Consider the following 13143-nt stretch of genomic DNA (forward strand, 5'->3'; position numbering starts at 1 on the left):
CCCCCTCCACCCCCATTGTCACCCTCACCCCACTCTGACCCCACCCTCTCCCCCACCCCTACCCTCACCCCCACCCCTCCTCACCCCCACCCCACCCCACCCTCACCTCCACCTCACCCTCTCCCCCACCCCCACCCTCATCCCTTCCTCACCTCCACCCACCCTCACCCCCACGCCACCCTCACCCCCACCCCCTCATCACCCCCACCCCACGCCCACCTCACCCTCACCTCCACCTCACCCTCTCCCCCTCCCCCACCCTCATCTCCTCCTCACCCCCACCCACCCTCACCCTCTCCCCCACCCCCTCCCTCACCCCTACTCCCACCCCTACCCTCACCCCCACCCCACCCTCATCCCCGACCCCGCCCCCACCCACCCCCACCCTCTCCCCCACCCTCACCCACCTCCACCCCCACCCACCCCCAGCCCCACCCCACCCTCTTCCCCACCCCTACCCCCACCCCTTCCTCACCCCCACCCCATCCCCACCCCACCCTCACCTCCACTCCTCCCCCTCCCCCACCCCCACCCCCACCCCAGGCACACTGTCTTCCCGAGGGAGTGGAGGCCGCAGCTCCGAGACCGGGGCTAGCCCGGGACCACACGCTGAGCAGGAGACGCGCAGGTCCCAACCGCGCACCTTCCACCGTCGCCCACCGTGGCGCCCCCACCTTTCCCGCCCCCCCCCCCCCACCGGCCAGAGGAGGGAGCCTCGCCCGGCGGAGGCGGAGCGGCCGGCACGGCGGGGCCCGCGGGAGGGAGGCGGAGGCCGAGGGGCGAGGGCCGAGGGCCGAGGGCCGAGGGGCGACGGGCGAGGGCCCAGCCGGGCCGGGGCGCGCGCGCGGGCGGTCCCCGGGGCGCCCTGGAAGCCGGGACGATCGAGGGCGGCAGGTGGGAGGGGACGCTTACTCCGGCCCATGGCACCTCTCCGGCTTGAGGGCCCGGGAAGCTGGAGCCGGACCCCGAGGTCTCCTTTCGCGCGTCCCCAGTAGCGCCTGGACGCGTCCGCACCCGACCCCGGGAGCCATGGCAACGGGGACGCTACGGCGGCCGCACGGGGCCAGGCGCCGCCGCGTTTCCCGCGCTCCGGGGTAGCCCGGGGAGCCTCGGCGAGGAAGGGCTCAGCGCAGCGCGCCTGGTCCGCCTCCCGGTCGCCCCCAGGTCAACTGGCCAGACTGAAACATCATCGCTGCGTGTTATTCTATATGTTGACAAATTGAACAATAAAAAATAAATTTATTTAAAAAAATAAAAAAATAAAACATCATCGCAGGGCGCTCGCTCCCCGCTGCACCTGCCCCCCAGGCGTGCCTCTCGACCTGCCCCCCCACCCCCCACTTTTTCTTTGTTTTGTGGTTAAAGCCCTCAGAGCCAGCGAGTCAGACTGTGGCCCCCACCCCCCTCGCTAGCCGGGTGGCCCCATCTGTAAGATGAATAATAATGATAAGAACTTGAAAGGGTCTTTCTGAAGGGTTGTAAAGAGATGATCTGGGGGAATGAGACACACTTTGGAAGAACAGCCTCCATTGAAAGGGTAGTTCCATTGATGGATCTCATGTTCTGAAAGTCCCAGCCCAACACGGATTTCGTGCTAACAAGTCGTCCAGGACCATACCCTCCATCAACTCTCTCCACTCACCACTTTTTTTAGCTGGAAAGAATAGAAAGTGCATCTCCTGTAATTCCCACTACTCTCATTTCTCCAGATCTCTCCCCAAAAGTGTCCAATAGGATTTACCCAATTCTGGACTAGAAAATAAAACATTAGTAATTCATCCTCAGGTGTGCATATGTTAGGGTTTTAATGGATGACACCTCCCAAAAGTTGGTTTGTTTGTTTACTGCCACCTTCACCCATTTTGCCCACCTGCCTTTTGCAACCAGAACCAATTTGCAATTGGTCTTGAGAACTTTCTAGAATCCCAGACTGTTTCCCTCTTGTCTTGTTCTCGGTATCTATGAGTTTGTTCTGTTTGTTTTTTTAAGATCCTATATATAAGTGAGATCCTACAGTATCTGTCTTTCCCTGCTAGACCTACTTCACTTAGTATAACACCCACAAGTCCATGCATGTCGCAAGAAATGGGAAGATTTCCTTCTTTTTTATGACTGCCTAGTATTTCAATATACATAGTAACTTTTTGAATTACTGAATAGTATTTCATCGTATATATTATATATATGTATAATCACATTTTCTTTATCCATTAATTTTTTGATGGACACTTCGATTGCTTCCATGTCTTGTGTATTGTAACTAATGCTGCAAAAATATGGAGGCACAGGTATCTTTTTGAATTAGTGCTCTCATTTTCTTCATATAAATACCTGGGAATGGAATTGATGGATCATATGGTAAGTTCTATTTTTAATTTTTTTTTTAGGATCTCCATACTGTTTTCCACAATGGCTGCACCAATTTACATTCCCACCAATGGTTTAAGAGGGTTCCTTTTCTCCACATCCTCACTAACCCTTATTATTTCTCATCCTTTTGAGAATAGCCATTATAACAGGTATGAAGTAACATCTCATTGTGGTTTTGGTTTGCATCTTCCTGATGATTAGTTACATTGAACACCTTTTCATATATCTGTTGGCCATTTGTATGCCTTCTCTGGAAAAAATGTCTGCAGATTTTCTGTCCATTTTTAAATCACAAAGTAAGTTCTTTACATATCCTGCAAATTAATCTTTTATCAGGTATATAATTTGCAAATATTTTCTCCCATTCTGTAGGGTTGCCTTTTCATTTTGTTTGACGTAGTCTCACTTGGGTATTCTTTGCTTTGGTTGCTTTTGCTTTTGGTGTCAAACTCCCTGCACTCCACCCCAACAAAAATCATTATCAAGACCAGTGTCAAGGAACTTACTCCTGATGTTTTCTTCTAGGAGTTTTATAATTTTGTTTTTAATGTGTTGTTATTACAAAAGTAATTATTGCCTTCTGCCCATTTACCAAAGAGAGAGAGAGAAAGTGCTATGTGTACAATACTTTTTAAAAACTCCCACTCTAATCACAGTAAATAGTACAGAGTCCATGTTCTTATCTTGAGATGTGTGTTATGCCGACATCATAGAAGAAGCTTTGGGGGCGCCTGGTGGCTCTGTCAGCTAAGCATCTGACTCTTGGTTTTGGCTTAGGTCAGGATCTCAGAGTCATAGATCTAGCCGTCTTATTGGGCTTAGCATGGAGTCTACTTCCCTCCTCCCTTTGGCCCTCCTCCTGCTTTTGTTCTCTCTCTCAAATAAATAATTGTTTAAAAAAAATAAAAGAAGATTCATAGAATTATGTGGAGCGTAAAAAAATGTATTATTTTGGCAGACACCTGTTAAGCATTTATTAGTGTTTGCCAAGTGGAGACAAGGACATGAACTGTGCAGAGGGGCAGGAAAACTAAACAGAGTAGAGTGAAGGAGGAGGTGGGAAGTCAGTCAGTTTGACAATGGAAACAATTGCATGGGTATGACTAGATCAGGGATAATGGAAGCTATAAATGCCAGGCCAGAGGAACTGAACTAGAATGGTGCGATTTCAGACACTATGTCCCCACAGTGGAAGAATTATTTGGAGTTCCAAGAAGACTACCAGAGGCAAACTATAAATTTAGGCGACACCTACTGCTGCTGCCCAAAAACCTGGTTCTCATCATTTCACTATTTTTTTCGAAAAGGACACAGTGTGGGGTGAAGATTATGAACTCTGGCATTGGAGACTGGTTCAAATCCACAGATTTGTTACTGTGTGGCATCAGACAGATAAGTCCACCTTCCAGAGCTAACAATTCCCCATTTCCACATGGAACTGACAGCAGAGGTGATCTCTGGCTATACCACTGAGAAGTCTATGTGCTGATGTCTGATTGCTCATGTGGGAGATAACATACCCTCAGCAGTAGGCTAAATTAGCAAATGTACCTATGCTTGAACTTGTGCATTTGACAGTGAGAGTTTCATCAAGACTAAAAAAGATCTATTTCTGGCAGGAAGCTGGTATCGGGGGATAATCCCAGTGGAAGGGTAGTTTCTGCGATAACAGAGACATAAAGTTAGGACCAGTAGAAAGGATGTTGGCCTCTGGGTCATAAGAGACAAGAGGGAAACAGTCTGGGATTCCAGAAAGTTGTCAAGACCAATTACAACCTAGGTATCTGATAATTTGGCTCTGAACTTTTATCCTTGCCTTCAGACAGACTTACCCTTGAGCTCTCAACCTCACCCTTAAACTCTCTAGGAGTCAAAAGGGCCTTGAATTTTTCCTATGAAACTTAATATTTGTGGAACTGGGGTATTCTATCCATTTATACACAAGTGAACAAACAATGGAGCTGTCGTTCACTGCATAAAAATCTCTAGAATGTTTTTAAGCACCATGTACTCAATAAGGTACAGTGATCTATAAGTGTTAATTAATTATCACATTAACCCTTGGAAGTAGACATGTTATTATCTATATACTGTTGATAAGTAAATTGAGGCCCACTGAGATTATATTGCCAGAATTGTATGCCCAAAACAGCACTCCATACGGCATCACTTTTTTTTTTTTTTTTTAAGGCATCACTTTTGAGGCAGAGCTACCTAACGGCAGGGAGGGAGTTTATTTTTCATCTCTGAATCCTACCTCTCAGCACAATTCCTGATACTCACTAGGTACTCAACAAATATTTGTTGAATGATTGAATGAATAAATCAGTGAGTCAATCTCTCCAAGAGCTTGGCATCCTGGATGGATACATATCATGACTTAAGTAGAATGACCATGGAAGTGTCCATGTTTTAAGGGGAGCCATCAGGCTTCCTAAGAAGAGTGTCCCATTCTTTGGGTCATTGGACTTATCTTTGTCTGATAACTTTTTATCAAAATCTAGTATAAGAGCTCCTTTGGGAAGCAAAGTCTTGACCAGTTGTCCTGCCACTTTGGTGGAACAGACAAGAGTCTCAGATGATAGAGTAGAGAAACCAGGAAACTCTACTTCATAATTTGTCATGGGCCAGGCTGAACTGATTATGCTGTGTCCTTCCTCAACCCAACATCACAATCACTATGTCTCTTAGAAATAAAGGACCCATGGGACATAAAGGACAGGTGTACAATGTGCTGTGATTGTTACAGTCCACTGACGGAAGGGAAATGGGGAAATAAATCACGATGTGACAGCTCCAAATGAAGTGAAGTTCATTTTACTCCAACTCAATGAGATTGTTTAGAGTCATGGTGTGTGTCTATTTATGCAAATCATTATTCAAAACAGACTTGTTTCTTTGGCTCCTGGAAATATAACCCAATGAGTGGGGCTTCCTGGGGGGAAATAACGGCATTATTTTTGTGCCTGTAAGTAGGAGAATTAAATCTCAAAAAGTTTTTTTTTTAATTTCCTGTAACAGCAAAATAATCCTCCTGCTTCTTTTGTGCTGGATAAATTCAAGAGACATTGACCTAGAAAGTTATTTGTTTCTTATTATTTTCATTATATATATTTTAGTATTTTTATGATGTGTAACTAATACCGTGATGACAATTCAGTCATGCTTTGCATTAATTTTCCTCCAGAAGAGTTTCCCATTGCACCCTGATGACAAATAAGCTCCCAAGTTTACCAGCACCTCTATAATATCAATTGCTTGCCTGCTTATTTACTTCCTTCCTTTCATCCATCAGCAAATATTTATCAAGTGCCTTCCATATGCCAGTCTCTACAAGGAGTAATTGAGACAATATATGTAAAACCCTTAGAAGAGTACTTGCCATGTAGAAAGCATTCAGTAAGGGTTAACTATTCATATTTTGAAAACAAAATATTCTCCTCCATAGATGGTAATCCTAAAGTAGGTACTATTATTACCCCCATTTTACAGATGAGGAAACTCTATTTTGAATCAATCCAATGGAAAAGGTCTAAGAAAATCAGACTTAACAGTTTTGTTTGCCTCAGGAGAGATTAGATATAAGCAGCATTATTTACATTGGTCTGTTATATCCATTTGAGGGATGACTTCTCCCAGCTGGCAGGCTGAAGACAGGAAATGAGAAAGGAGGTAGGATGGGACAAGTAGATATAGTGTTGTAGTGCTTCCTTGATCCATACATATGGGTATGAATTTGTGTTATTATATGTGAGTTCCCAAACTTGAGACCCTCCAACAATTAAAGTACAAAAACACATCTCAAAATCAAGTGTAAGATGTTTTTAAATTGTTTTATTCATTTTTTCCATATGTTAAAAGATAATCTAAGGTACATTAGAACTTTCAAGAGTTTATTTGAGCAAACATGGATTTGAATTAGGCAGTGCCAAACTGAGTGGTCAAGAGTACCTCACTCATAGAAGCTAGTGGAAAGTTTTTTATAGAGAAGACAGGAAGCAAAGCAAGGAAATCGTTTGACTGGCTATAGTTTAAACAGTTGCCTTATTTGGAAAAGCCTAATTGGCTGTGATTGGGGGTCCTTAGGTCTCAACTTCTTCACCTTGAGGCATTTATAGGAATTGACTCTGGCTTTGGTTTTAATTTACTTACATAGATTTCCAAGGTGGTAGATCTACCCCAGTCTCCTGGCCTCCTCATTTAAGTACTTGAACACCTCAAAACTTCTGTCCATCTCCATTGGCTTAATAAAAGTAAGAGTTGAGGGGCACCCAGGTGGCTCAGTAGGTTAAGCGTTTGACTCTTGATCTCAGCTCAGGTCTTGATCTCAGTGTTGAGTTCAAGCCCTACACTGAGCTCCATGCTGAACATAGAACCTACTCTAAAAAATTAAGAGTTGATATTTTAGGAAGGACTTTTACTAATTTTAATATACTCAAACAATAATTGTGTGGTTTTCTATGAGCTGGGCCCAGGTGTTCAGAGAGTAACCAGGATATCCTACTCCCCCACTAAGAGTTCAAGTACTGGAGCTTTAAACAATTTAGTTAACCTCATTGATTCCTCATCTGTAAAATGGGAGAAGTCAAGTGCTTATTTGATTGGGTTTCAGTGAGATTTACAGGAGAGAATGTATAAAGAGTTTGCCTATAGTATGAGCTTGATATATCTCCATTTTTATTACTATGTGTGGAGTAATAAAAATACTATTTTTATACTAATAAAAATATTAGTAATAAAAATTACTATGGAGGTCTATTTTTATTAGTAATAAAAATATTACTATGGAGGTCTCAAAGAAGACCACTGGGTGCAACCAGTGGTTACACTAACAGGGGTCAGTCCTGCCTCTGTTACCATCGAAAGAGCCAGACCCATCAACACACATTTCCACTGGAGAAAGATGCTATAGATCTCAGAAGCCTACTGATCAAGTTTTTCCTTGATTAGTTTATTTATTTATTTCAAGCTCAGGAGTTTTGTCATTTTTTATCACTTCCTGGAAGACAAGTGGTAGCAGGTGCTAAGGTCTAAAAAAAACTATAGGAGAAAAAACTAAAAAAAAAAAAAAAATTTGTCCACTAACTTAATTTTCTCTAAGAACTGAGTAAACAATAGCTTTGTTCAATTTTAGTGCTAGAACACCTGGGCCCAGCTCATAGAAAACCACACAATTATTGTTTGAGAACCACTGAGCTCTGCTAACTATGGGCAAGGATGTGAGAAAACAAAATCCACAAAAATTAAAACTGTATTTCCAAAAACATTAATCCTGCCTTAATATAATCTACAAGGATAAACTTGAAATGAGGCCCCTGGGGAAATTGCAAGTAACTGCCAATTTTGCTAATGATAATAAGTTTATTTTAATTGCTAATATATTCCTAATTACTCTAGATCTAAAATGTTTACTTCACTGTCAGTCATCTTCTTTGATTTATGTTCTTTGTGAAAAGACTTTGTCATATCAATCAACCCTTTTCAAGTTTGGTGGCAGCTGCTGAAAATGATCTCACCTTCCTTGTCACATAGCTTGGCTTGGGCACCATTCGTCCAAAGACAGAGAGAGGCCTTCCCCACCAAATCTTCTAGAATTCATAGCTTTCCATTTCAGCTGGAGAAAAGTAGTATTTTTAAGACTTCGATTACATGAACAAAGGGGACTGACGCTGTCTATTTCAAATTCTGTTTTTAATCTGATCTTTGATCTGTCTCCTCTATCTGAATGTGTGTGTGTGCACACATATGTGCACGCATATCCAAGTCATTGAGGAACATGATGTCGTTGGTGTAAAGATTCCTAATCTGGGTGGGCATTACAGGGTGCTATTAACCAATTTACTCATTTTTTTTTCTCTTTCAGCAAACATGTATTGAGCCCATAGGGCTGGTGTAGAGTAGTGATCAAGACTGACAAGGTCTTGACCATGTCAGAATGCATATACTCACCAAAGGAAATAAACACTAAACAAGTAAACAAATAAATACTACATAAGACGATTGCATGTGATATGTGTTTTGAAAGAAAAATAAGGTGGTAGATTGAGTCTGGAGGATGGCTACTTTGGATAATCAGAGTAGGTCACATATGGGGTGAATCCTGAGTGTGAGAAGGAGACAGCTACGTGAAGACTAAGGAAAGGTTATTCCTAGGGATAGAGAAAAACAAAAGCTCTCAGACTGGGGAGAGGCTGGCCTGCTAAAGGACAGAATAAGGCAGGTAATATGATGGGGAAGATGCACAGAGGAATATTAAGGGGTAGGTCAGAGGCATATACCTAGGTAAGACCTTGTAAGGAGACAGGTTATTATTCCAAAGGTGATGGACGCAGGTACATACACAGAGGAGACCATGAGGGGACACAAGGAAAAGCCTAGAGCACGTCCTTCTCTCACATCCCTTGGGAGGGACCAGATCTCTCAACACCTGATCTCAGGCATCTCACCTCCAGCACTACAAGAAAACAAATTTCTGTCATTTAAGCCACCCAATTTTTGGTACTTTGTTACAGCAGACCTAGAAAACTGATAATAGGAGTCAAGGATGACTACTGAACTTTTTCTTTGGAAAATTAGAAAAATGGAATTTCCATGAACTAAGATGGTGAAGATGATAGAGGGGCAGATTTGGAAGAGGTAGGAATAAGGAGGTCTGCTTTGGACACATTAAATTGCAAATATGTTTTAGACATTCAGTGGAAATTTTGAGAAGGCAACTTGGGTGTATGAATGTGGAAAAGAGGTCCAGGTTGAGGATTTAGTTCAGTGGGGTTTTTTGTGTTTGTTTTTGTATTTTTTTAATTTTGTTTTTGCCGAGGTATTGATACCCGTGCACATGATTGAGAACATTCTAGAACTGAGTGTAGACAGATAAGCGGTCTCAGGGCTAAGTCTGAGCATACTCCAAAATCTAAAGTTGGCAAAATGTGGAAAAATTAGCAAGAGAGACATAAAAACAGTGAGGTAAGAAGAAAAGCCAAGTCAGAAAATTGCTTCCGAGAAGGAAGGACTGGTGAACTATGTCAGATGCTGCTATAGGTCAAGACAAATGAGACCTAGGAATTAATCATTGGGTTAAACATTATTGAAGGTTGTTGCAACTTTGCCAGGGGCTGCTATGGTGGATGGTGGGATTACAAACCTGATTGGAGTGGATTCAAGAGAGATTTGGAAGAGAAGAATCAGGGACAAAAAATTATAGAAGAAGAATCTACCAAGGAATTTCACTGCTACTGGGAGCAGAGCAATGGAGAAAGAGAGCAGTTAGAAGGGATATGGAATCCAAAGAGGGCTTAATTAAGACAGGTGTTATTATAGCACGTTGGCATGCTACCATTGCAGAAGAGAGGGCGATTCCTGGAGGAATCTCCATAAATAGATAAGAGGGGGTGGGCTGCAATCATGAGTAGTGAGTCGGCCTTAGATAGCAGCAAGGACTTTCCATCCACAGAACAGGAAGGAAGGAGAGTAGGAACAGATGCTTGTAGGTGGATAAATATGGTGCCAATGGCTGGTTATGTCTTCTTAACTGTTTCTATTTTCTCAGTGAAATAGGAAGCAAGGACATCAGCTAAGAAGGAGGCTTGGAAAGGATGTCTTGAAGGTTTGAGGAGAAAGAATAAAGTAGCAAATGGTCACCTGGGGAATGGGAGAGTGAATACTAGAACAGGTAAGATGATTGCCAGGAATCAACATCACACCTTGAGGGTTATATTTATGAATTTAAAGAAAGGCCTCCTGTGTATTTTCTCTCAAACTATATTCAGAGTGTGGAAAACTGCATAACAGATGTGGGTTTCAGATGCAACCAGAGATGTGGGTTTACCAGGAAAGTACAATGAATGGAAGGAGGTGCAAGGGAATTACTTTAATGACAGCTCATGGAATCTAAGAGAATCAGATCCTGATAGCATTGAAAAATTGTTGGAGTGAAGAGGCGGTGAGCCAGAAAAACTGTGATGGTTAAAAGTGGAATGTTCAAAATTGAGATTATGAAGGAAGTAATGACATGGTCCAAGGTTTGGCTGTGATAGTGTGTGACTGTTTTAAGGTAGAAGACAATATTAGAAGCACAGAAGCTGTTATGGAAGTGAATGGTCAGACCAGATGCACATGAAAGATGCTCAACATCATCCACCATAAATAAATGCAAATCTGTCTGACAATGGGTACCACTGAACTCCTCTAGGGCATGACTGTAATTGGGAAAATGGACATTGCCAAGTGTTGACAAGGATGTGGAGAAACTGCAACCCTTACCCATGGCTGGTGGGGATATAAAATGCTGAAATTACAAAATAATTGAGCAGTTTCTTAGAATGTTAAATATAAATTTACAAAATGACCTAGCCATTCCATTCCTAGGTATCTACCAAGGATACATATTTCCCCACAAAGACTTGTATGTGAGCTTCATAGCAGCTTTATTCATAATAGCCGATGAGCAGAAACAACCCAAATGCCCACTAAGTAATGAATCAGTAAACAAAATGTACTATATCCATATAATGGAATACTATTTTATCATGAAAAGAAATGAAGTAGTGATTCATGCTTCAACATGGATAAACCTTTTAAACATTATGCTAGGTGGAGGAATCCAGACCCAGAAGGCCACATGTTGTATGATTCTATGCAAATCTATGCATACGGGAAGTAAATTAGGGGTTGGCTGGAGTTGAGGGGTGGGAATGAGATGTGACTTCAAATGGGCAAGGAAGATATTTTGGGGGTGACAAAAGTGTTTTAAAATTGGGCTGTAGGGATCCTTGGGTGGCGCAGCGGTTTGGCGCCTGCCTTTGGCCCAGGGCGCGATCCTGGAGACCCGGGATCGAATCCCACATCGGGCTTCCGGTGCATGGAGCCTGCTTCTCCCTCTGCCTGTGTCTCTGCCTCTCTCTCTCTCTGTGTGTGACTATCATAAATAAATAAAAATAAATTAAAAAAAAAAATAAAATAAAATAAAATTGGGCTGTAGTGATGGCTACACAACTCTATAAATTCATTAAAAATCTATGAATTGTACACCCAAACAAGTGAATTTTATAGGATGTAAATTATAACTCAATAAAGCTGAACTTTTGAATCCAAAAAGAAAAATAAAAGAATGAAGTAAACTGAGTGTCCAGGGTATACAAGGGATAGATATGTGTATATTGAAATTGCCAGGAAGAATGGCAAGAGTCGTTCTGGAGCGAGTGACAATTAGGGAGGAGCTAACATCTTCAAGAAAAGAGGGGTCAGTAGTCGACCGCATCAAGAAGTGGCAAGAGATGGTGCAGTTTGATGGCATGAATTGCAAAATTAGAAGTTCCAGGGTCGGGGGGACAGACATAGACGCAGAGATGGCCATGAGAAGCAAGGAGGACACCCACCCTACTTCCAGGTTCAGTGAGAGAAGGACTCTGGGAGAGAAAACTGAATGCATGTGCTTATAATTTATGATTAATCATCACAATAGCCTAGTGAAGTCTGCAGGGAAATATCCTACTCTTGGAGCCAGACGTGGGACCCTAGTCTCAGCTCCTCCAACGGTTAACAATTGACCTCAACTTACCCTCTTGGATCCTCAATAATAAAATGAGAATAATAGTCATTGTCAACCTCACAGGGCTTTCTGAGGGAGAAACAAGAGTAAGTATTTACAAATCCACCTCACATTTCATAGTAAGAGACCGCAGAGCTATTATCCTCAGAAACTCTCCATTTTTGCTGTTGAGAAACCTGAACTTCAGAGAGGTTAGGTGATTTGTCCAAAACCACACAGCAGTTAAGGAGAAGACACGGGTTCTGATGCCTCCCATCCTCTATACTGCGTCCCCTTTGCAAAGCCTGCTCTCAGCAACAACACCTCTCTAGAGATTCCGTGCTGACTGTGAGACAGAAATAATAAGTAAATGTTCCATTTTTGCCGTGCCAAGAAATAATCAAATCAGAGAATTTCTAAAGCTAAATTAGAATAAGCCTGGTACAAAGAAGTGTCTTGGGAAATCTAGATGCAGTCATTGTTTCCACCACAACTCATGGCCCTCCTGCTTTCTTTCTCTGCACCAGCCCTGCCATATTCCTTGCCAGTTCTGTATTGGATCATGTCCAGCCATCTGCTCTTTAAACAATTACTTATTGATTATTTTCTAAATTCCAAGAACCCTTCTGTGCCCTGAGGAATCAAAGAATTCCTGACCCTCCTGGAGCTTCTGTTCTGGTGAAGAAAAAAAAGGGGCCAGAGCAGGGGAAAGCCAAAGACCAACACCAAACCAAGCAGATAATAAACTACATATGCAAATGAACAAGAAAGATCATTTCAGAAAATGAGACACTTCAGTGGCCAGGGGTGGTGGGAGTAGACGGGGAGAACATTCCTAGAGTGGTTGAGAAGGCTTCTCTGCAGAGGTGGTATTTCCCTGAGGAGAGGAAGCTGGCCTTAAGAAGTTCAGGAAGAAGAGTGTTTCTGCCAGAGTGTGGCAGGTGCAAAGGTCCTGAGATGGAGATGAGCTTGGCGTATTATAGGAACAGAAAGGAGAACAGTGCTGTGGCCATGGCATAGTGAGTGGAAGGAAATGTAATGCGGGACAGAGTCTCTTCAACAGAAAAATGAATGATTAGTGAGTGTACCTTTTAGAAAGATCATCCTAGCTCTACAGTCCAGTGGAGACTGGACTGTAGCCTGGAAGATTAGAAAGGGAATGGGCCCAGCTAGGAAAACTTCTGCCTTGAAATAAGTTGCTCCCTTGTCTTCAAATGTCCCTTCCCATTTTCTTCACTTTCCAAACT

At 42.8% G+C, this 13143-nt stretch overlaps 1 protein-coding gene across 4 annotated transcripts in view; it reads right to left on the minus strand.

Moving 5' to 3' along the window:
- DNAAF11 (dynein axonemal assembly factor 11) overlaps window positions 1–1041 on the minus strand; it is a 70517-nt gene extending 69476 nt beyond the window's left edge. For all 4 annotated transcript variants that reach the window (XM_077847279.1, XM_077847278.1, XM_077847277.1 and 1 more), the window contains exon 1: window positions 913–1041. In XM_077847279.1, coding sequence (XP_077703405.1) covers window positions 913–922 — 10 coding nt within the window. In that variant the 5' untranslated portion in view covers window positions 923–1041. The remainder of the gene's footprint in view (window positions 1–912) is intronic.
- Window positions 1042–13143: the final 12102 nt, after the last annotated feature.

Source organism: Canis aureus, chromosome 14, assembly GCF_053574225.1.
Source record: "Canis aureus isolate CA01 chromosome 14, VMU_Caureus_v.1.0, whole genome shotgun sequence".
NCBI lineage: Eukaryota > Metazoa > Chordata > Mammalia > Carnivora > Canidae > Canis > Canis aureus.